The sequence below is a fragment of the Pygocentrus nattereri genome, chromosome 3 (assembly GCF_015220715.1).
Source record: "Pygocentrus nattereri isolate fPygNat1 chromosome 3, fPygNat1.pri, whole genome shotgun sequence".
In the NCBI taxonomy this organism is placed as follows: Eukaryota; Metazoa; Chordata; class Actinopteri; order Characiformes; family Serrasalmidae; genus Pygocentrus; species Pygocentrus nattereri.
The window spans coordinates 5865106-5890955 of NC_051213.1; the positions used below are offsets into that span (position 1 = coordinate 5865106).

The 25850-nt window shown below is 44.1% G+C and overlaps 1 protein-coding gene across 4 annotated transcripts in view; it reads right to left on the bottom strand.

Moving 5' to 3' along the window:
- The window catches only part of LOC108432112 (rho guanine nucleotide exchange factor 4-like), a 223807-nt gene extending 199276 nt beyond the window's left edge, over window positions 1–24531 (bottom strand). For 2 of the 4 annotated variants that reach the window (XM_037536754.1, XM_017705755.2), the window contains exons 1-2: window positions 24322–24531; window positions 15739–15768 (exon numbers count right to left, since the gene is read on the bottom strand). In XM_037536754.1, the coding sequence (XP_037392651.1) occupies window positions 15739–15768; window positions 24322–24516 (225 nt within the window). In that variant the 5' untranslated portion in view covers window positions 24517–24531. Of the gene's footprint in view, window positions 1–8795; window positions 8931–15738; window positions 15769–24321 lie in introns of those variants that run through there. The other 2 variants (XM_017705764.2, XM_017705740.2) reach the window with 2 other exon arrangements.
- Between the last annotated feature and the right edge of the window lie 1319 nt (window positions 24532–25850).

The following is a 25850-nucleotide window of genomic DNA, read 5'->3' on the forward strand; positions in this document are numbered from 1 at the left end:
TCTTAAGTCTTTGGGGTGTCAGTCCAAGTTGAGTCTCTAAGGTAAGAGTCCAATTCAGGTCTCTGGAGTTTGGGTCCTTGTCAAGCCACAGATCTCTGGGGTAAGAGTCAGAGTCTCAAATTTCTGGGGTGCGAGTCCAAATCAAGTCTCAAGTTTTTGGGGTAAGAGTCCAAGTAAGATCTCAAGTCTCTGAGGTATAAATCCGAGTCACAAATCTGAGTCAAGTCTTGGGTCTCTGGGCTGCAATTCAGTCAGATCTCAAGTCTCTGGGGTATGAGTCCAAGTCGAGTCTCAAAAGTTCAAGTCAGGTCTTGAGTGTCTGATGTTTGAGTTTCTGGGGTATGAATTTGAGTCAAGCTGGGCCTCTAGGGTGTAGTCCGGAGTGCGAGTTTGAGTCAAGTCTTGAACCTGTGGGGTGTAGTCCGGGTTGAACCTCTTGCGAGTCAAGTCTCCAGCATCTGGGGTGCAAGTTTAAGTCAAGTCTTGAGCATCTGTGGTGTAGCCTGAGTCGAAGCGCTGGAGTGCGAGTTTGTGTCAAGTCTCAAGCCTCTGGGGTGCAAGTTCGAATCAAGTCTTCACGACTTCTCCTCCTTCCAATATAACATATCAATTTCCACCCAACTGTCTTCCATGTCCTACGAAGACACTGTCGCACCTCATTGACACCTTATCTTTCCCAGGCCTGCCTGTCAGTCCTACCTCTACGCTCAAAGGGGCTTCGAGGGTCCAGACTTCTAGCTTAAAGCACAAGCTGCCCAGAACTGCAGCCCAACTTCTCAGAGCGCTCTTCTCTCCTACAGTCATACAACCTCATCACTACACTACAGCACTACACCTTTACACTGAAGGCGTAGTCCAAAACAGTAAAACAGTTTTATCTTGATCCATGTCAGTGTTAAACAGACTATGTTCTTTGGAAATCAGTAATTCTCTTTGATGATGCAGGTATAAATGTGTTGTCATGGTGTGGATAGTCATCCCAGCATCCCAGAAGGCCTTAATATAGCCCTGTATGTGAAAACGGCAGTGGGAAAACGGTGGTCTAGAGAAGCCCCCCTAGCCCCCAGTCCTTCCAAAATAACAAAAAATATCAAATCCTGACAGATTTTGTTCTGTAATTTAACAATGTGATTGTTATTTGACAGCATATAATACATTCTAATTTCTACTAGACTTAAAAATGATGCCAAACATGATGACACCAATCAAATCGTTACGACACCAAACATTATGATTTGAAAAACATGATTATCCGTCATGATAAATTAACAGTAATGGTAGCCAGACAGTTTTTTAATACTGAATATATCTACCTAAGCCACTTATTCGTTAATGTACGAAACCGTCCATTTAACATAATGGAGTTGTTTTGATTGAGCGCTAATATATTACACAAGGAAGAATATTTTATTCATGTGGTAACAGTTTGAAGGCTACGTACTCAAAGACTTCATTACACATGAATAAGCATTGAATAACTTATTTATATAGCAATACTTGAGTATTTATGAACAGCTTGTGTTATTAATCGCACGATGATGTAAGATGTTCTACAGAGTAAATAACATTGTACTGAATTAAGGGACCTTAAACTGAAGTGATGGACAGTTTGTATCATTTATGACAATGTTATGTCCTTCTCATATGATGGTGCGTATACAAAGCTGTGCAGAGGCCTAGATAAAGACATATCAGTTGTATATAAGTACAAAAGTTCGGTTTTTAATGTGTTGCCAAATGAATAAACGTCTATCATCCTTATGTCAATGCCTTAAAATGCCAGAATTACTGCATTTACTTCATGAAGCATTCTGTCATCTTGCGATTACTGGCATAAACTGTTCATAAATACTCAACTATAGCTTTATAAGTACATAATTCAATACTCGTTCGTGTGTTATAAAGTCCTTAAAATAAAGTGTTACCATTCATGTTAACTAACTGAAGAGAAAGCAGAACCAAAGTAGTAAAGAGCAGCTCAGAGAGGAAGAGTCTTGATGAGGAGGGGTTCACCACTCTGTGAAACACTGCACAAGCAAATAGTGCAACAATTCAAGAATAACATTTCTCAGCATAAAATAGCAAAGAACATTTGCTTTTCATCATCCACAGCACATAATATCATTAAAAGACTCAGAGAATCTAGAGAAATCTCTGTATACAAGGCCGAAAAACCAGTATTTGCTGGCAGTTCTGCAGTGAACATCACTACAGAACACTTCTCAGGCTCAGGAACACGTCTGATAAACACTGTCAGAGACCACAGTTAATCGTTTCATCCACAAATGCAAGTTAAGGCTCTATCAGGCAAAGAAGAAACCAAAAACAGGATCCAGAAATGCTGCCACTTTCTCTGGGCCTGACCTCAGCTTTCAGATGGACTAAGGTAAAGTGGAAAAAGTGTCCTGTGGTCAACATTTGAAATTCTTTTAGGAAATCATGGACACTGTGTCCTCCAGGCTAAAGACCACTCAGCTTGATATCAGTGCACAGTTCAAAAGCCAGTATTCATGATGGTATAGGGGGGTATTAGTGCACATGGCATGGGTAGCTTGCACATCTGTGAAGGCACGGTTGATGCTGAACGATATATACAGGTTTTTTCGGGGAAGGTCTTGCTTACTTCAGCAAGACAATGTCAAACCACATTCTGCATGTATTACAACAGCATTGCTTTGTATTAAGAGTCCACCGGAAGTATCCATCCATCCATCCATCCATTTTCTAAGCCGCTTCTCCGTCAGGGTCGTGGGGGGGTGCTGGAGCCTATCCCAGCAGTCTTTCGGGCGGAAGGCAGGATACACCCTGGACAGGTCGCCAGTCCATCGCAGAGCAGACAGACAGACAGACACAGACAGTCACCCACACACTCACACCTAGGGGCAGTTTAGCACATCCAATCGGCCTGACTGCATGTCTTTGGACTGTGGGAGGAAACCGGAGAACCCGGAGGAAACCCACGCAGACACGGGGAGAACATGCAAACTCCACACAGAGAGGACCCCGGTCGCCCGGCCGGGGAATCGAACCCAGGCCCTCCTCGCTGTGAGGCGACAGCGCTACCCACCACGCCACCGTGCCGCCCCCCACTGGAAGTATTTGGTTCATTATGAATGAAAAATACAATAAAGCAGAACCTGAATGGTTTAGCAGCTGAAATGCTGTATCAAGCAAGAATGGGAAACATGTTCGCTTTCAAAACTACAGCAGCGTCGCCTCAGTTCCCAAACACTTACAGAGTGCTGTTAAAAGAAGAGGTGCTGAAATACAGCGGTAAACAGGCCACTGTCCCAACTTTTTTGGAACATGTTGCTGGCATCAAATTCAAAATGGGCATATATTTTTATAAAATTGCTCAGTTTCAACGTTTGGTATGTTGTCTTTGGACTATTTTCAATTAAATATACATTTTACATCATTTGCACATTATTTTTGGATGGACTTTTGGATCTAACTTTTTTGGAAATGGGGTTGTACATATATAAACTTATTTAGGTTCGCATGACGTAAAGTCAAGTTATTTTAGTTTACAGTGTAGATGCAGACGTGCAGATCCCATCCAGAAACAGTCAACTCCCTGCACACTGTTTACATTCTTTATGTTAAATATTTGACTTCAGTGACTGGTTTAGCCGCAAAGCTGAGTTGGAGCTGAATCAGAGGGCACAGATCACCTGATAATAGTGTAATACATCACCCAGTTACTGTTTAAAACGTAAAGATATGTCAAATGTCCACTTTAAAGCTTAGATTTGAAAGATAAATACTATATGCAAGACAAGAATCTTTTCATGGCTGTACCTCCTCCGTCACACCACTGTATGAAGCAAATAGAGGAGGTCATTCATTTAAAGGGGAGACATTCGAGACTAACAGTACACACTGAACGCCTGTTCAAACGGACACACAGACAGAGGCAGCCTGGGATACGACAGCAACACAGCCTGGGAAACATGCACATATCTCACATATTTACATTCTTCCTCCCTTCCAGTTCTTTTCAGAGTCAGATGTGAAAAGGCTGGATGAGTCTCTTATGTCAACACAGTGTCGAGCGCTGGACGCTGGCCCTGCCTCTTGACCATCTCTAGTGTCGGAGGAATGTGGCTGCTTGGACGCAACATGCACTCACTCGCAGGACACAGACACTCATATTCACATCGTAATAGTCCAGAGAAAAAAAGACGACTGAAAAGCTATTTTTTAATGACCGGTAACTGGTCACTAACTGAGCACCTTCAAACGTACATGGCCCATCACACGTGTGGGGACCCCATGCCTTCTTTTGGAATTTTCTGATGTTTGATTCTCAGTATTATTTCCATTAAGTCAAAAATATCAGGTTTAGTTACCATGACACTAGTGATGGATCAGCACTGAAGCCACTGCAGGCATATTTGAATGGACCAGGTATCGGCTGCCGTCTGTTGCCCATGCATATTGCATAACTGTTAACATGCGTTATAGTACACAGTGTAGAGTCACTCGGGTCATTTACTGGCTGTAACATGCAGCACCGCTTAGTTACCTGCACAATATTCATGCAGTTTCACTTATTTTTGTGTTGCACTTTATATGTTTAGGGTTGTTTTAGTCTATTTTAGTATCGATCTTTACTTCTTCTATTCTATTCATCCATCTTTTCATCCATCTGTACTTCTATCTGTCTGGCCATCTTTCCATCCATCCATCCATCCATCCATCCTTCTATCTATCTGTCCATCCATCCGTCCATCCATCTGTACATCCGTCCATCCATCTGTACATCCATCCATCCATCCTTCTATCTGTCCATCCATCTTTCCATCCATCTGTCCTTCTATCTATCTGTCCATCCGTCCTTCTATCTGTCCATCCATCCATCTATCCATCTGTACATCCATCCGTCCATCCATCTTTCCATCCATCTGCCCTTCTATCTATCTGTCAGTCCACCCATCCTTCTATCCATCTGTCTTTCAATCTGTCCATCCTTCTATCCGTCCATCCATCCGTCCATCCAACTTTCCATCCACCTGTCTGTCCAACTGTCCATCCATCTGTACATCCATCCATCCATCTTTCCATCCATCCATCCAGCCATCTGTCCATCCATCTGTCCAGCCATCAATCCATCTGTCCGTCCATCCATCCATCCGTCCTTCTATCTATCTGTCCATCCATCCATCCATCCGTCCTTCAATCTATCTGTCCATCCATCCATCCATCCATCCATCCATCTATCCATCCATCCATCCATCTGTCCATCCATCCATCCGTCCATCCATCCATCCATCCATCCATCCATCCATCCATCCATCCATCCATCCATCCGTCCTTCTATCTATCTGTCCATCCACCCATCCATCCACCCTTCTATCTATCTGTCCATTGATCCATCAGCCCATCTATCCATCCATTTCCCATCTATCTTTCCATCTATCCATCCATCCATCTATCCGTCCTTCTATTTATCTGTCCATCTATCCATCTGTCCATCCATCCATCCGCCCATCTATCCATCCATTTTCCATCCATCCATCCTTCTATTTATCTGTCCATCTATCCATCTGTCCATCCATCCGCCCATCTATCCATCCATTTTCCAGCCATCCATCCATCCATCCATCCATTTTCAATCTATCTTTCCATCTATCCATCCATCCATCCGACCTTCAATCTCTGTCTATCCATCCATACGTCCTTCCATCTATCTGTCCGTCTATCCGTCCGTCTATCCATCCATTTTCCATCTATCTTTCCATCTATCCATCTGTCCATCCATCCATCCGTCCTTCTATCTATCTGTCCATCCATCCGTTATTCTATCTGTCCGTCCATCCATCCATCCATCCTTCTATCTATCTGTCCATCTATCCGTCCGTCTATCTATCCATTTTCCATCTATCTTTCCATCTATCCATCTGTCCATCCATCCATCTATCTATCTATCTGTCCATCCATCCGTCCTTCTATCTATCCGTCCATCCATCCATTCTTCTATCTATCCATCAATCCATCCGTCCATCCATCTGTCCTTCTACCTATCTGTCCATCTATCCATCCATCCTTCTATCTATCTGTCCATCTATCCATCCGTCTATCTATCCATCCATTTTCCATCTATCTTTCCATCTATCCATCTGTCCATCTATCCATCCGTCCTTCTATCTATCTGTCCATCCATCCGTCCTTCTATCTATCCATCCATCCATCCATCCATCCATCCGTCCTTATATCTATCTGTCCATCTATCCGTCCGTCTATCTATCCATCCATTTTCCATCTATCCTTCCATCTATCCATCCGTCTGTCCTATCTGTCTGTCCATCCATCCCTCCTTCTATCTGTCCGTCCATCCATCCATCCATCCATCTACCCATCCATTTTCCATCTGTCTTTCCATCTATCCATCCGTCCTTCTATCTATCCGTCCATCCGTCTGTCCATCCATCCGTCCTTCTATCTATTTATCCATCTATCCGTCCGTCTGTCCATCCATCCATCTATCCACCTACCCATCCATTTTCCATCTATCCATCTATCCATCCATTTTCCATCTATCTTTCCATCTATCCATCCGTCCATCCGTCTGTCCTTCTATCCATCTGTCGATCTATCCACCCATCCGTCTATCTATCCATTTTCCATCTATCTTTCGATCTATCCATCCATTCGTCCTATCTGTCTGTCCATCCATCTGTCCTTCTATCTATCTGTCTGTCCATCCATCCATTTTACATCTATCTTTCCATCCATCCATCCATTCATCCATCCATCCGTCATTCTATCTATCCGTCCATCCATCCATCCATCCATCCGTCCATCCATCCGTCCCATGCATCCGTCCTTCTATCCATCCATCCATCCGTCCTTCTATCTATCCGTCCATCCATCCATCCTTCTATCTGTCCATCCATCCGTCTGTCTGTCCATCCATCCGTCCTTCTGTCTATCCGTCCATCCATCCATCCTTCTATCTATCTGTCCAAAAATCCGTCCTTCTATCTGTCCATCCATCCATCCGTCCATCTGTCCGTCCATCCATCCATCCATTTTCCATCTATCCATCTATCTTTCCATCCGTCTATCCAAACATCCATCCATCCATCATCTTATCCACAACCTGTAAGATGTTTGCTTTTGACAAAACATGAAAATGTCAAACGAATCATTTCTAGGTTTTGTTTTCTGTCAACAGAACCACATACAAAATGAACTCCGGCCACATTTTCACTCGTGAGTGGTAGAAAATGAAACGATGGCTAAAATGTTCTGCTTTACCAGCTGCACTGCTTCCAGTATAAAACCAGCATTGAGCACCACATTCAAAACCCAGAGAAAAGAGCAGACTACCTCAGAAAAACATGCCTTCATGTATTCATGACACTATAAAAGTAGGCTACTTGGACTCATCTCTGCAATGTATACTGACAGCCACCCATATGTATATTTTGTCCCACTGTCCATCCAGTTTCCAATTTCCAAAAATTGTGGAATAACTAACATTTTAGGGTAGGAGTTCTATCTCGCAGTCTGGATCATTCTAGCTCCACTCTTTATGGTCATTTCCAAAGCCTAAACCTTCACTTTAAGCAGGTCCATGCAGTGCTTCACCCTCCTTCCCATGGTATGGTAGGTGTGTTTCACTCCTGTGGAAAACCCTGTATAAACATGGGTGATACTGTTTTCCTCTAAATAAATCTGCGCAGGCTTTAATATGGTAACTCGTTTTTGTACTGTCCCTCTGCTTGCACACCTGATTCAACTCATGAGCTAATTAAACAAGCTCCTCGTGGGCTGGATCAGGTGTGTAGAGTAGAAAAAACCACAAGGGTTCTCCAGGACAAACTTTAGGAACCCCTGTGTTAAGTTTTTGTAAACTGTCAAAGGAAACATTCCCATCCGTACTGACAGCACATTGAAAAGCCTGGAGCTCCCAATGGCCAGACATGCAAATATACCTGGTCACTTACTATGTAGAACACAAAGTGCTTACAAGACACATGCACTCCTGCTGGAGATACAAGCTGCAGTGTCTACCTACAGCAGAGGCATTTCAGGCATTTAAAGCCACTCCACTAAGACCATATTAGGAATACACTGTGATACAGGAACCAAAACAACATCTGCAAACTCAACATTCCTGTTAACCTGAGATTTTCCGCTTAAAGGAGAATTCCACTGATTATTCTTACATTCTGCATAATTCTGTCATTGGGACGTAAACAGAGTTATTCAGAGTGGTTTGGTGTGAAATGGTCCGCTGTAGAGAAACTTAAAGACTCAGATGTCTTTAAAGTGGTGGTGATGGGAACCAGATGTCACCATGACTACAACACTAATATAGACATTTTACTTACTACCCAGAACCACCAGAGAACCTACAGGAGTCTTCTGAGTTTTACATGGTGGTTGATGATGGAAAAACATTGGAAAACTTTGAAAACAAACTTTCTTTAGCCCTGCATGAACTACTCCCCCTACTCATAAAAATTTCATGTAGTAATTTATGTGAGGGAGCTTTTAGAGGTGGACGTCTGGTTCCTATCACCACCACTGTGAACAGCTCTGACTCTGTAAATCTGTCTAGAACAGAACGTTTCACACCAAACCGCTCTGAATGTTTACATCTAAACCACTTATTTATGCAGGAGGTGTAATGCCCCTTTAACTCCCAAGTTCTGCTATATGCCAGCAAACATTATACAGGAACAGATCTAAACCAGTGGATTCTCAGTTCAGCTTCAGCAGCTCAACAGCAGTGCGGTGTTAAACAGGTCACAGCAGGTGGAGCAGAGTAAGAGCAGACTCACCTGAGACATGCTTACACATCCTTCACCAGCGATCTGCAGAGCTTACGGCTGTGCACGCCGATAAACACTCAGAGAGAGAGAGACTGTACACTGAACACAGACTTCCTACTGCCCTCACTGAGAGTCCAAACCAAACACACACACAGAGAGAGAGAGAGAGAGAGAGAGAGAGAGAGACTTCCTACTGCCCTCACTGAGAGAGTCCAACCCAAACACACACAGAGAGAGAGAGAGAGAGAGAGAGAGAGAGAGAGAGAGAGAGAGAGAGAGACTGTACACTGAACATAGACTTCCTACTGCCCTCACTGAGAGAGAGTCCAAACCAAACACACAGAGAGAGAGAGAGAGAGAGAGAGAGAGAGAGAGAGAGACAGAGAGAGAGAGAGAGAGAGAGAGAGAGAGAGAGAGACAGAGAGAGAGAGAGAGAGAGAGAGAGAGAGAGACAGAGAGAGAGAGAGAGAGAGAGAGAGAGAGAGACAGAGAGAGAGAGAGAGAGAGAGAGAGAGACAGAGAGAGAGACAGAGAGAGAGAGAGAGAGAGAGACAGAGAGAGAGAGAGAGAGAGAGAGAGAGAGAGAGAGTACACTGAACATAGACTTCCTACTGCCCTCACTGAGAGAGAGAGTCCAACCCAAACACACACAGAGTGAGAGAGAGAGACAGACAGAGAAAGACAGAGAGAGAGAGAGAGAGAGAGACAGACCTAAGAGTCCAATCTAAAAACAAAGGGTTAGAGAGAGAGATCCCAAACCCCAACACACAGAAAGAAAGAGCGCTAGAGAGAGAGAGGGAGGGAAGGAGAGAGGGAATGAGGGAGGGAGGGAGAGAGGGAATGAGGGAGGGAGGGAGGGAGGGAGGGAAGGATGGAGGGAGGGAGGGAGAGAAGGAGGAAGGGAGGGAGGGAGGGAGGGAAGGAGAGAGAGAAGGAGGGAGGGAGGGACAGAGTGGTGAGGGAGGGATGGAGTGAATGGAGAGGGAGGCAGGGAGGGGAGAGGGGAGAGGGAAGAGTGGAGAGGGAGGGAAGGATGGAGTGAGGGAGGGAGAGAAGGAGGGAGGGAGGAACAGAGTGGAGAGGGAGGCAGGGAGGGGAGAGGGGAGAGTGGAGAGGGAGGGAAGGATGGAGTGAGGGAGGGATGGAGAGAAGGAGTAGGAAGGGAGCATAACAGAGAGATTGTGGGGTAGAGAGAAACAAGAGAGGAGCAGAGAGATTGACAGGTGGAGAGGAAGAAAAGAGAGGAGTGAGAAGAGAAGGGGGACGCAAGAAAAAGAAATAAAGCCAGGGAGAGGGCAAGAGGCAGTGGGAGAGTTTTACAACGTTTAGATTAAAAACATGCCTTGGACGGTTTGTCATATGTCGCCTGGTGCCTCAGACGTTGTTTTCAATAGTTTAGAGAAGACTTTGGCCTAAAGTTATGTCTTAAAATGAGTTCATGGTGGTGGAAAACTTATTTATTCAGATTTATCACTATTTTACCATCATCAACACCCAGAAGACTCGTGTAGGTTCACTGCTGGTTCCCATCAGCACCACTGTAAAGACATCAGTGTCTACAATCAACCATTTCACACCAAACCACTCTGAATGGACTTCTTCTACGTCTCAACCACAGAGTTATGCAGGAATTTGGAAACTTTGGTCTTCAAACAGCAATGAAATGGCTCTATTTGTGTTGCAGACATTGCAACCCCAGGTTCCTGTGATCTACAGTCTCTACTAGTCTCTACATTTCACACCAAACCATCTAAAAAAAATTAAAAAAAAAACTGAATAATGCAGAAATTTCCAAAATTCAATAGAATTCCCCTTCAAGGCTTGTGTATAGCATCACATCAGTTACTAAATAATTCCCTGTAATAAACCTAAAGGGTTAATAAATTTGCACGGTCCAGATGTACTTTCACAGACGCCCGTTAACGGTTCCGTCCAAGACGCTCATGTGTTTTACCACTCTAGAAAAAAATAGCCTCTATCCGATTGGAGAAAACTAAAAGCATCGGCCAGTTCCGGGCAGAACAGGGAGAAGAAACCACAAACAGGAGATGTGATGTGGCTGCAGAGCGGACACTTTTAGGTCAAAGTCAACTCAAAGTCAAACACTGGGTCCAGTTCCCAAGAGAAGAACAAGCAGTGGCCAGCCTTTCTGGGCCTATTAGGACACTAAAGAGATCAAGTACCCAGAGGAGAGCTGAACAAAGTACAGCTCTCTCCCTCGCTTTCTCTCCCTCAAACTGCCCTTTCCTCCCTCTTTCCCTCTCTCCAAGTTTAAAACAAAAGCCCTGGCACATGAAGTGGCAGCGAAGAAAAGAAGTGCGCTTGGCAGGCTGGAGCACAAAGGAAGAAAAAAAAGGAAAAGAGGCGAGGAAGCTCTTGGGCGACTCCAGCCTCTGAGTGGAATGAATGAATTCTAATGCCGACACAATGCAATGAAAGCAGCCCTTGTTTGAGTGAGTGTTGTTTGAGTAAAGATGCGAATTAGACATCAAAATTCCCACCAAACAAAAACAAAACGAAAAAAAAAAAACCTTGCTGCCAGCTTTGGCGCTCGCAACCACAATCTGCAGAAGAGAGGAAGCGCTGGTGGACCGACTCTGTTTAGTTTTGGTTCTCGAGGCAATTAGCCGGCCTAATTTGTTTTCCATTTGACCTTTTTCCTTAATAGAAAGCACAAAAGAACAGCCATAATTATCTCCAGAGCTCAGCCACAACGGCTCAAACATTATAAAAAGAACGGCGCTCTGAACTTTCCTCGCTTCATATTTGCGTTGCCATGCGGTTCCGAGGCATCTCCACCCATTCGCCTGGAATTTAACCCATTGGATCCCCTCTTTTCTGGGTCACTGCTGGCTAATTTGCAGCCACCCGGCACTGCTACTTTCCAGAAAAAAGCCCTTTGAAAGCAGTGCCTGCTCTGAGGTTTACGTTGGCAGGGAAAAATCACGTCGTTGGAAAACCGCGCTGGGCCACAGCGGGCTTAGTGAAGGCAGTCGGGCGCTTGGGTTCAGCCCAGGGTCATGAGGCCTGGAGCCCGTTCCCCGCTTCTCATTAGTGTGCAGCAGTGAGAGTGAAGGCAGAGGGGATTTTCAGGGACTTAGGAAGCCAATACCAATGACTCCCCCGCTTGTGTTTTGTGTTATGAAACTGTTCTGCCGACGGGCGCAACCCAACCCAACCAACAGCAGGACCATAACACACACTGCGTCAGAGGTACTGTGGGTTACGTTAGAGAACATTAGAGTGCTGATAACCTAAGAGATGTTAATCCCGTGGTAAGACCTTCATGTTCAACAAACAGCAGCTTTTGATCCTCGAGACTTTGATGGAAATGGAGCACGACTTTGCATACAGGTCTTAGCTTAAAGGAACAGTTTGGTAGAAGAGAGTTTACACACATTGGTCCTTATTCATGTATTTTATGTACAGTTAACTCTGATCATAAAATGAGCACACGCCAAGTTCACTGACACTAGATCACCAAAAGTTTTCACTCATCCATCCAAATCATTGAATTCAGGTGTTCCAGTCACTTCCATGGCCACAGGTGTATAAAGCCGAGCCCCTAGGCCTGCAGACTGCTTCTACAGACATTAGTGAAAGAATGGGTCGCTCTCAGGAGCTCAGTGAATTCCAGCGTGGTACCGTGATCGGACGCCACCTGTGCAGTCCAGTCGTGAAATTTCCTCACTACTAAATATTCCACAGTCGACTGTCAGTGGGATTATAAAGTGGAAGCGAGTGGGAACGACAGCAACTCGGCCACGAAGTGGTCGGCCAGCGTGTTGAGCTGTACAGTGATGAGCGTAATGTGCATCAGGGGAAGGTCATGGTAGCCTTGACCCTCCCAGCTAGAGAGCATCATATGATAGATGGAGACCTAGCTAGAGGGCGGAATAGGCAGACAACTGGCAAATTGGGGTAAAATGGAAAAAAAAATGCAGTGTCAACTCGCATTATCTATAAAAACAGAAAGAAGTGTGGGTCTGATGATCCTCCCTCCCCCTTTATTCAGCATCATGCTAGCCAACATGGGGGTCTGTTAGCTGGCATAAGGTAAGTGACCTGCATTACTCCCACAACAGGGAAATTCACCTCCACGTTTAACCCATCCATGAAGTGAAACATCACATACACACACTAGGGGGCAGCAGGCACACTTGCCCACAGCGGTTGGCAGCCATATCCACAGCCCCTGGGGAGCAGTTGGGGGTTAGGTGCCTTGCTCAAGGGCACTTCAGCCACATACTGTCAGCTCTGGGGATCGAACTCGCGACCTGCCATTAAATAGAATTAGCAGTTCTAATTAGTGTTCTCCTCCAAGCGTGTTGAGCTGTAAAATGGCACCGTGATGGCAGCAGTTTGAAAAGAGCTGGTACAACATCATGTCAGAAAAAGCTTGTGCTAGCCTTTACTCTACCAGCTTGCTGTGACAGAGGGAGACCTATAGAGGTCTGGAAGTGTCAAAGACTAAACTTGGTGGTAAAATTGTTTACAAAAAAGCATGCAGTGTAAACTGCAATGTAGAAAAGCTATGTCAACACCCAGAGACAAAAAGCAGAGCAGTGGTCCAGCGTCTTTCATCCCATCTGTGGTATGTTGCTGTTGGCCCCAACCAGCACTGAGCTCTGTACAGGTGGAACTGGAATTGGTTAAAATAACAAGAGCTATCATTCAGTCAGGTAAGGCAGGAATAGGCTAATTAAGAATATCTGAAGTCCAGCAGCCATTGAAGCTCGCTTTAGTCAAAGACCTGCATCTACAGTCACTGAATGCGTTTGCATGCACTGAATAGTCCAATAACGGCAGAAGGTCTGATTTTGTCAGTAAGCGAATCAATGCGTTTACATGCACTTGAGTAATCAGATAATGCAGAAACTCCACGTGAGTCAGGCAGTAGTTGGATTTCTGCTCTACAACCAGCCAATAAACTCCCAGAAACTTTATGCCGCAGCTTATTTTGTTTTTTAACATCGCACCACTTTGCCGGAAAATATGAACATACATCATCTAGAAGATGAAGGAAATTGAAATCCTTCACTTCATCAAGCTTATATTTAGTTTCAGCTTCACTCCAAAAGTGTTTTGCTGCCTCTTGCGGCGACGCTGCTCGCTTATTTCTGGTACCACTGTCTGTTTTCCGCACATGCTGAGACTGAGAAATCTGAATAAGAGTTATCAGAGTGAGAGTTCACAGCACTGAGAAATCTGATTACTGATCTAAAATCCAGCCTCTTTATCAGATTTCTAGACCTTAGTCTGATCTAAGAAATCAGAGTGAGAGTTTACAGCACTAAGAAATCTGATTACTGAGCTAAAATCCAGCCTCTTTATCAGATTTCTAGACCTTAGTCTGATCTAAGAAATCAGAGTGAGAGTTCACAGCACTGAGAAATCTGATTACTGAGATAAAATCCAGCCTCTTTATCAGATTTTTAGACCTTAGTCTGATCTAAGAAATCAGAGTGAGAGTTTACAGCACTGAGAAATCTGATTACTGAGCTAAAATCCAGCCTCTTTATCAGATTTCTAGACCTTAGTCTGATCTAAGAAATCAGAGTGAGAGTTCACAGCACTGAGAAATCTGATTACTGATCTAAAATCCAGCCTCTTTATCAGATTTCTAGATCTTAGTCTGATCTAAGAAATCAGAGTGAGAGTTTACAGCACTGAGAAATCTGATTACTGAGCTAAAATCCAGCCTCTTTATCAGATTTCTAGACCTTAGTCTGATCTAAGAAATCAGAGTGAGAGTTTACAGCACTGAGAAATCTGATTACTGAGCTAAAATCCAGCCTCTTTATCAGATTTCTAGACCTTAGTCTGATCTAAGAAATCAGAGTGAGAGTTCACAGCACTGAGAAATCTGATTACTGAGCTAAAACCCAGCCTCTTTATCAGATTTCTAGACCTTAGTCTGATCTAAGAAATCAGAGTGAGAGTTTACAGCACTGAGAAATCTGATTACTGAGCTAAAATCCAGCCTCTTTATCAGATTTCTAGACCTTAGTCTGATCTAAGAAATCAGAGTGAGAGTTCACAGCACTGAGAAATCTGATTACTGAGCTAAAACCCAGCCTCTTTATCAGATTTCTAGACCTCACTTCAATCTAAGAAATCAGAGTGAGAGTTCACAGCACTGAGAAATCTGATTACTGAGCTAAAACCCAGCCTCTTTATCAGATTTCTAGACCTTAGTCTGATCTAAGAAATCAGAGTGAGAGTTTACAGCACTGAGAAATCTGATCACTGAGATAAAATCCAGCCTCTTTATCAGATTTCTAGACCTTAGTCTGATCTAAGAAATCAGAGTGAGAGTTTACAGCACTGAGAAATCTGATTACTGAGCTAAAACCCAGCCTCTTTATCAGATTTCTAGACCTTAGTCTGATCTAAGAAATCAGAGTGAGAGTTTACAGCACTGAGAAATCTGATTACTAAGCTAAAATCCAGCCTCTTTATCAGATTTCTAGACCTTAGTCTGATCTAAGAAATCAAGAGTATGCAGTTTACATGACCATTTGAATAATCAGATAATTGATTATCAGAAATCTGATTAAGATGCATGTAAACACACTCACTGTGAGACAACGATGTTTTAATAAACAAATAAACCGATGAAGAGAAAACAGAGAACAAACAAAACGCTCTTTGACCTTGCAGAGATTCATGCATTCATGCAGAATACACACCAACAAGGCCTCACAGAGACTGAAGATCAGACAAGCCCGAACCTGCGGAAAGCCCCTGAGATACTTCCCTAGAGCTGTCATACAGAAGTAAAGCCTTCCTCCCCCTAACCGCCTAACGGTTATAGCGCACAGGTGATGCTCAGACACAACCTGCACAACCTTCTGCTCCATAAATTCACGGTAGACAGTCAGAGTGCATATTCACCCCAGTTTTCTCTGAAAAGGTAAAGGATAAAGGAGAGAAGAGGGACAGCGTTTACCTGCGGTCCAGCGGCGCCTCTTCTCAGCCTCTGTGAAAAGAGAGACGGAGTGAAAGGTTGAGGACAGTAGAGGAGGTCATGGTGTTCCTCTTTTCCGGCAAGTGGTCGCTTTTCCATGCAAATTAGCATAACACGGAGAGAGTCTGGCATTTTCCACAAGCTAAGAAAAGGTTTAGAAATTCAAATGAGCTTAAGTTTCATCTTAAATATAGACCACATGTTTGCTTAAGCAGGCCAAAGAAAAGGCTGCTCAATCACATATTAGTCAATGAAAACACATTTTTATGATGCGTTTGTCATCACTTCACATTTACACAAGTGTACATATCACTGCTGTCGGGAACAAAACCTCGTATCTCCAAATTTGTAACTTTACTTTTAATGTAAGTCAATGGAACCAAACGTCTTTTCAAGAAATTCTAGGTCATTTCTTTTAGTCCATTCATCGTAAAAATTAAGCAGAATGTAAAGAGCTACAAACATCTTCAAATTATGAGAATTGAAAAATCTAAGCTAGATATATATATATATATATATATATATATATATATATATATATATATATATATATATATTCCAGATTATACAAGATATGGATCAAAGTACAAGATGTCAATCTATACGTACAGGTATATATTGCTAGATGGAGGTTAGTTAGATCAGATTGTTTGAGGTGTGGATTGGATGATGTTGCTGTCAGGGTCTTGCATCTCCATTTTTGTCCATTTTCGTTTTTTCATTTTTGACGTAATTCGAAAAGGCCAGCTGCACTTTCTAATGTGTCAATTTCATTATGAACAGAACCAACAGAAATGGTCCAAAATTTTTTCCGGTTCAAATTTAAGAATGTCCCTTGTAAAAGTTACCCACGCAGACACAGACAGAACATGCAAACTCCACACAGAGAGGACCCGGTCGGGGAATCGAACCCAGGCCCTCCTCGCTGTGAGGCGACAGCGCTACCCACCACTCCACTGTGGTGCCCCGTAAGTAAACCTACTGTGTTTAATATACAGAAAAATTCTCTCTGATGTTTAAAAAAAAAAGTCTGCATTACTCAGTTGTTGAGATGTAAACAAATTCAGTCAAAGTGGGTTCGTGTCAAATGTGTCATCGTAGAGAAACTTCCCAGCTCAGACTAATAATTGGTAAGAGTGGCAAAAAAAATGGGGAGAGAGGAGGGAAAAATAAATAAATAAATGAATGAATTAATTAAAAAACCTGAGTTTTGGAACTATTTTGCCTTAAACACCCTGCATGTACCTCAACACCATGAATGGATTTTTAAAAACCATGTAAACTGTAATAACACAATGTCTCAGGCATCAGACAGTGATTTCATAACCATTAAATGGAATAACTTCCTGTGCGGGAGCTGTTAGAGGAGGACGTCTGGTTCCTATCACCACCACTGTGAACAGCTGCTCAGTTTTCTCTAAAAATGAGCACTTCACACCAAACCACTCTGAATGACTGTTTACATCTTTAACTACGTCATTATGTAGAACGTTTGACCCTCTAATAACATTAAAAAGGAGGCAAATCCATGAAAGCAGGCTTCTACCGCAACAGGCCACTGTAAAGAAAACGATAGCCCTGTCAGTGACACTTGATTTCCCTACAAATTTCTCTAGAATTTACTTTGCAGTGAGTAAATTGGGCTTAAATTCTGAAATAAATCTAGAGATTCCCCTAAAAAAATCGTCTAAACAGGTAAAGGCAGGTCCCTCTCTGCCTGCTGAGCTCCAGAAGCTCCCTCGGCGTCCGCTCAGAGATCTCCTCCCTCAGACAGAGCTAATGAGCTGAGCATGCTGTGGCCCAGGCTTACACATCTGACCTCTGAACCTCAGATGTCAGAGAGGGTCTGTTAAGGCACTCGACCGTTTGCCCCGGGGGTCCTTGCTGTCAGGGCTTTATCACACGCACCCCTCATAAACGCACAACATTCCACAAGTATCTGGACCTGCATAGTGACCATTTACATGGCTGAGGAGTCTGGAAGAATGGACAGGTAAAATAAACCAGCCTGTTAGCTTAGAACTGAATATGCTGCTCCATCTGGAGCTCTAGAACGTATTTTCCCCATTCACTTGGCCCTAGAATGTTCTCCTCCAATGACGATGTAATAGAATGTTCTCCTCCACTGACGATGTATTAGAACGTTCTCCTCCAATGACGCTGTATTAGAACGTTCTCCTCCATTGACGCTGTATTAGAACGTTCTCTTCCATTGACGCTGTATTAGAACGATCTCCTCCATTGACACTGTATTAGAATTTTTTCCTCCATTGACGCTGTATTAGAATGTTCTCCTCCATTGATGCTGTATTAGAATGTTCTACTCCATTGATGCTGTATTAGAATGTTCTCCTCCACTCACACTGCTCTACAATATTCTCCTCCACTTAGACTGTTCTACAATGTTCTCCTCCACTGACGATGTATTAGAATGTTCTTCTCCACTGACGATGTATTAGAATGTTCTCCTCCATTGACGCTGTATTAGAATGTTCTTCTCCACTGACGATGTATTAGAATGTTCTCCTCCATTGACGTTGTATTAGAATGTTCTCCTCCATTGACGTTGTATTAGAATGTTCTCCTCCATTGACGCTGTATTAGAATGTTCTCCTCCATTGACGCTGTATTAGAATGTTCTCCTCCATTGACGTTATATTAGAATGTTCTCCTCCACTGATGCTGTATTAGAATGGTCTCCTCCATTGACGCTGTATTAGAATGTTCTCCCGAGGGTCTGTTAAGGCACTCGACCGTTTGCCCCGGGGGTCCTTGCTGTCAGGGCTTTATCACACGCACTTCTCATAAACGCACAACATTCCACAAGTATCTGGACCTGCATAGTGACCATTTACATGGCTGAGGAGTCTGGAAGAATGGACAGGTAAAATAAACCAGCCTGTTAGCTTAGAACTGAATACGCTGCTCCATCTGGAGCTCTAGAACGTATTTTCCCCATTCACTTGGCCCTAGAATGTTCTCCTCCAATGACGCTGTATTAGAATGTTCTCCTCCATTGACGATGTATTAGAATGTTCTCCTCCACTGATGATGTATTAGAATGTTCTCCTCCACTGACGATGTATTAGAATGTTCTCCTCCACTGACGATGTATTAGAATGTTCTCCTCCACTGACACTGCTCTACAACATACTCCTCCACTTAGACTGTTCTACAGTGTTCTCCTCCATTGATGCTGTATTAGAATGTTCTCCTCCACTCACACTGCTCTACAATATTCTCCTCCACTTAGACTGTTCTACAATGTTCTCCTCCACTTAGACTGTTCTACAATGTTCTCCTCCACTTAGACTGTTCTACAATGTTCACCCTCACATAGACTGTTCTACAATGTTCTCCTACACTGACAGTGTATTACAATGTTCACCCTCACATAGACTGTTCTACAATGTTCTCCTCCACTGACAGTGTATTACAATGTTCTCCTCCACTTAGACTGTTCTACAATGTTCTCCTCCACTGACATTGTATTACAATGTTCTCCTCCACATAGACTGTCCTACAATGTTCTCCACTGACATTGTATTACAATGTTCACCTTCACATAGACTGTTCTACAATGTTCTCCTCCACTGACACTGTATTACAATGTTCACCTTCACATAGACTGTTCTACAATGTTCTCCTCCACTGACACTGTATTACAATGTTCACCTCCACTTAGACTGTTCTACAATGTTCTCCTCCACTTAGACTGTTCTACAATGTTCACCCTCACATAGACTGTTCTACAATGTTCTCCTACACTGACAGTGTATTACAATGTTCACCCTCACATAGACTGTTCTACAATGTTCTCCTCCACTGACAGTGTATTACAATGTTCTCCTCCACTTAGACTGTTCTACAATGTTCTCCTCCACTGACATTGTATTACAATGTTCTCCTCCACATAGACTGTCCTACAATGTTCTCCACTGACATTGTATTACAATGTTCACCTTCACATAGACTGTTCTACAATGTTCTCCTCCACTGACACTGTATTACAATGTTCACCTTCACATAGACTGTTCTACAATGTTCTCCTCCACTGACACTGTATTACAATGTTCACCTTCACATAGACTGTTCTACAATGTTCTCCTCCACTGACAGTGTATTACAATGTTCACCTTCACATAGACTGTTCTACAATGTTCTCCACTGACACTGTATTACAATGTTCTCCTCCACTTAGACTGTTCTACAATGTTCTCCTCCACTGACAGTGTATTACAACGTTCACCTTCACATAGACTGTTCTACAATGTTCTCCTCCACTGACAGTGTATTACAATGTTCACCTTCACATAGACTGTTCTACAATGTTCTCCACTGACACTGTATTACAATGTTCTCCTCCACTTAGACTGTTCTACAATGTTCTCCTCCACTGACAGTGTATTACAACGTTCACCTTCACATAGACTGTTCTACAATGTTCTCCACTGACACTGTATTACAACGTTCACCTTCACATAGACTGTTCTACAATGTTCTCCACTGACACTGTATTACAATGTTCTCCTCCACTTAGACTGTTCTACAATGTTCTCCTCCACTGACAGTGTATTACAACGTTCACCTTCACATAGACTGTTCTACAATGTTCTCCTCCACTTACACTGTTCTACAATGTTCTCCTTCACTTACACTGTTCTACAATGTTCTCATCCACTGACATTGTATTACAATGTTCTCCTCCTAGAAGTCTCTAGAACCATGCTCCATTCACATTTGGACAACAGGCTCTCTTCCCTGGAAATTTCTAAAACAAACCTCCAACACCTTGTGTTTTGTCTTCATCTTAACTGTTTGTCAATCTGAACAGCACTTTACACACCAATGTTCGCATGAAAATCGCTGAGTAAATAAAGCTCTGATTTGATTTGATTCAGGCCAGTGAGCTGCAGGCCGTCGTTCAGGCATTTCAGGATCGTCAGGAGCGTCAAGAAAATCACTCATGTACTAAATGCTGAGATACAAAACAGATGAAGAAATACTTTACGCTGGGTTTGAAAAGGAAGAATGAGAACCGGATGACCGTGCACATGCTTGTCATCACAGAGGATGATGAAAAGAGCCTTTTGGGGACAGCCTGGGCAAGACACTGCACGTCCGTTTACGATGTCTCGTTAAAATCAAGGTCAAATCCTGCATGCGTTTCATTTCACCTTATATAATTGCTGCTGCTCGAAGAATCTCAATGTTTATCGCTTTTCAGTTTTTGCCAGAACTTGAAAACGGCTGTTGTGAGTCAATTTCTTAAAGAATGGACTGAAAGAAACGGCCCAAAATGACTTGGAAAAAAACTCTGGTTCCATTGACTTCCATTAAAAGTAAAGTGGCTTTTTTCCCTCTCCTGTAAAGTTACCGTTTTGGAGACACAATGTTTTCTTCTGACAACAGCGTGACACGGTTTTATAGCTGAAGTGATGCTAAAATTGGACTTATACATGACAAAGGACAGGTGTGACAGACATGACCATGTACGTAAAAACACCTCAGTGTCGCTGCTGGACTGAGAACAGTCCACCAACCAAAAATATCCAGCCAACAGCGTCCTGTGACCACTGATTAGGAACTAGAGGATGACCAACACACACCGTGCAGCAGCAGATGAGCTGTCGTCTCTGACTCTACATCTACAAGGTGGACTGGTGAAGTAGGAGTGTCTAATAGAGTGGACAGTGAGTGGACACAGTGTTTTAAAAAGACTGTAAATGAAAGACAAACTGAAAACCTTAGACACCCAAAGTCTCAACACTTATTTGACTAGTTAAGACGAGTTAGGCAGCTCAGGAACTGTCATTAGGAACGGTCAGCTGATAACAGTTCCAGGGTGAAATAATTCCTCTGACTCATTGAACCTCATTGCTAAACCACAACAACCATGGGCTCCTCTAAGCAGCTGGTTAAAAACCCGAAAAGTAAAGGAAAAAAGAACAATTGGAAACGAGTGCTGTGGACCGATACATTTCACGTTTTGTCCACAACCAGCTAAAGTGTGTTGGGAGAAGAAAGGAGCACCTGATGATAGGAACACCTTGCCAAAAGTTAATTGTAATTAAATTAATTCATTAAATATGAAGCAAAAAAACAGTCATTTATTTATTTAGAGATGTTAAACACTGAATGGGGCAAAATTGGCCCCAAATACAGGAGGTGGGTAAACAGCTTGCTGTAGAAGTTGCGTTTTTACTTCTGTACAAAATAATATACACTATATTTCCAAAAGTCTTCACTCCCCCATCCAAATCATTGAACTCAGTTGTTCCAGTCACTTCCATGGCCACAGGTGTGTAAAGCCGAGCCCCTAGGCCTGCAGACTGCTTCTACAGACATTAGTGAAAGAATGGGTCGCTCTCAGGAGCTCAGTGAATTCCAGCGTGGTACCGTGATCGGACGCCACCTGTGCAGCAAGTCCAGTCATGAAATTTCCTCACTACTAAATATTCCACAGTCCACTGTCAGTGGGATTATAACAAAGTGGAAGAGATTGGGAACGACAGCAACTCAGCCACGAAGTGGTCGACCCTGTAAAATGACAGAGCGGTCAGCGGATGCTGAGGGGCATAGTGCGCAGAGGTCACCGACTTTCTGCAGAGTCAATCACTACAGACCTCCAAACTTCATGTGACCTTCAGATCAGCTCAAGAACAGCGTAGAGAGCTTCATGGAATGGGTTTCCATGGCCGAGCAGCTGCATCCAAGTCTTACATCACCAACTGCAATGCAAAGCGTGGAATGCAGTGGTGTAAAGCGCCGCCACTGGACTCTAGAGCAGTGGAGACGTGTTCTCTGGAGTGACCAATCACGCTTCTCCATCTGGCAATCCGATGGATGAGTCTGGGTTTGGCGGTTGCCAGGAGACGGTACTTGTCTGACTGCATTGTTCCAAGTGTAAAGTTTGGTGGAGGGGGGATCATGGTGTGGGGCTGTTTTTCAGGAGTTGGGCTCGGCCCCTTAATTCCAGTGAAAGGAACTCTTACAGCTTCAACATTTTGGACAATTTCATGCTCCCAACTTTGTGGGAACAGTTTGGGGACGGTCCCTTCCTGTTCCAACATGACTGCGCACCAGTGCACAAAGCAGGTCCATAAACACATGGATGAGCCAGTTTGGTGTGGAAGAACTTGACTGGCCTGCACAGAGTCCTGACCTCAACCCAACAGAACATCTTTGGGATGAATTAGAGCGGAGACTGTGAGCCAGACCTTCTCGTCCAACATCAGTGTCTGACCTCTCCCTTCTGGAAGAACAGTCAAAAATTCCCATAAACACACTCCTAACCCTTGTGGAAAGCCTTCCCAGAAGAGTTGAAGCTGTTGTAGCTGCAAAGGGTGGGCCGACATCACATTAAACCCTATGGATTAAGAACGGGATGTCACTCAAGTTCATATGCGAGTGAAGGCAGACGAGCGAATACTTTTGGCAATACGGTCTACTTTATCTATCATGAAATGAGGGTTACACTCAGTGCTTTTACCTCAATGAAGTCTAAATGCGCTCCGTGTCCCACCCAGTCCTGCCTGCTCAGTGTTGCAACTTCACGTTTACAGTATACAGTCTGCAGCCTACTGCAAACAAACCAGCCTGCATACAACACTTAAGCTCAGGGTAAACACGGCGGGCTTAGACAGGGACAAGCCCACACAGCACACCTTTCTTCTGACAGAATAAAAGTCCCAAATAAAGGTCTGTTGGAGGATGCCGGTGCACAGAGCTTACGCTTTCATCAGGGACTGAGCATTATTGCTATATTTAGGCAACGTTAGGACAAATAAACCAATCAGGCGTAACATGATGACCACCCTCTTGTTTCTACACCCACTGTCCACTTTATCAGCTCCACTTACTGTATAGCTGCACTTTGTAGTTCTACAGTTACAGACTGTAGTCCATCTGTTTCTCTGATACTCTGTTACCCTGTTCTTCAGTGGTCAGGACCCCCATGGACCCTCACAGAGCAGGTACTATTTGGGAGGTGGATCATTTTCAGCACTGACGTGGTGGTGGTGTGTTAGTGTGTGTTGCGCTGGTACGAGTGGATCAGACACAGCAGTGCTGCTGGAGTTCCACTGTAAAGAAATCAGAGTCTCTACAAATCAACCATTTCACACCAGACCACTCCGAATGACCCGGCTTACGTATCACACTCCGAACTCGAGAGATTTCCAAACGTTTGTCCTTTCACTGCTGACCGTAAGCCGTAGGGTTCCACTCTAAGCACGGCTCTTCGAGGGTTCTTTAGCAATGAAAGTGGCATCATGAGGCAGGTTTATTAAGAACGTGCTGTAGATGGCTCTAAAAGGGTTCTTCTATTGTTTACGATGTCAAGCTTGTTACAATAAAAGAACCCTTTCCGAACAGGTCCTGTATAGAACCACGTACAGCACGTTCTCCATCAATCTGAGGAACCCTTTCACGATGCAGAGTCCTTTAGTCATGCAATGGGCTCTTTGGATGTTCATGGTCCTACATAGAACCATTTTCGTTACTAAAGAACCCTTGAAGAACCATCTGTTTTTTTTTTGAGAGCGCAGGGTTGCAAGGACGCACCTGGAGCAGAGCCAGCAGAGTCCAGCAGAGCACATAGGCGGCCAGGCTGAACTTGGCCGCTGCGTAGAGCTCCGGCGAGCAGGACAGGCGCCGCAGCTGAACTTCATCATCCACACTTTCTCCTGGACCTCCCTCCTCCTCCTCCTCCTCCTCCTCCTCCTCTTCCTCTTCCTCCTCCTCCGTGCGCCTCTCCATCTCCTCTGTCAGTCAGTCGAAGCTGCTCGGAGACCCTCAGAGACCCTCTTCAGCACTGAAACACGGTCAGAAACGTTGAGACTCCGCTCAGCCGGACGCGCACAGGCGCGAGCAGCACACGCCTCGCGCTCCAAACTTTCTCTCTTGGGGCGCGCGCTGTCTCCTCCCCCTGGTTGCCAGGTGCTCGTGCAGCGCTCTTTTCTCAAACGCACGTCAGCCGTGATGATGACGTCACAGCCCGCAGGTAGTTATGTTATTAAACTACACGTCAAAAAAAAAAGCTGGTTCTTCAAGGGTTCTTTAGTAAAGACTATGGTTCTATCTAGAACCCTGAGGTCTGCATGGAACCATTTGACGCTTAAATGGTTCTCTTCATGCTGAAGTGGTCCTTCAGTTTGACGGAGAACGTGCTGTCCGCGGTTCTGTACAGCACCAAGCAGGGTTCTGCTGCCCGGTTTGTAAGAACACAGCCGTTTAAGCAAGAAGCGGTTCTGTGTGGAACTCATGGCTCTAAACAGAACCTTTTTGAAGTGTGTAGAGGAGACATCATCATCACGGAGCCCCCGTGGGTAAAAATACTACTACTAATTTTTATTATTATTATTATTAAATCGAGCGAACGTTTTGCAGTTCGTGCGCACGTTCTCTTTTATTCGTCGTCACGATTTCTTAAGTCATTCTCTAGTTTTCGTTTAAACGTGCGCACGTTTTAGTTTATTCCTGATCACGATTTTCTAAGTCGTTCTCTCGCTTTCTTTTATAGTAGTCATGTTTTATTTTTAAGGGAGCGCGCGCTATTTTTTGATTCGCCTGCAAAATCTATGTAGACACATCTAACAGCTCCCTGAGACGGTCTGACGGGTTTTGACGTGTTACAGTGATGAGAAGATGGACAGAGACGCTCATCAGGCCTGACCCTGAGGGGAGGGAGGGTGTTTGTGCTCCCCGTCCAGCTGCGGCGTTAGGGACCATCGCACAATTACAGGACGAACAGTCCAGCGTTTCACCATCCGCGCGTTAACATATCTACACCTGACCTACAGGTCTGTTAGACCCTCTCGCCCTTTGACCTCGTCCTGCACGAACGTTTGTGTGCGTGTTCAGTTCGAGGCCGCTGAAACGTCGACGCTGATCAGCTCCTCCTGTAATTGTGCGATGGTCTCTAACACCGCGGCTCGTCGCGGGAGCAGAAACGGCGCTAAACGTCTGCGTCTCTGTTGAACGTGATCACGGGAAGGCGCGGTTTAGTGAAGATGTTGGTCGTAGTTTGTCTTCTTCCTTCATTTCACCGCCAATATACCCCTCATACCCCCAGTCGTGGGCTGGAGGTCAGG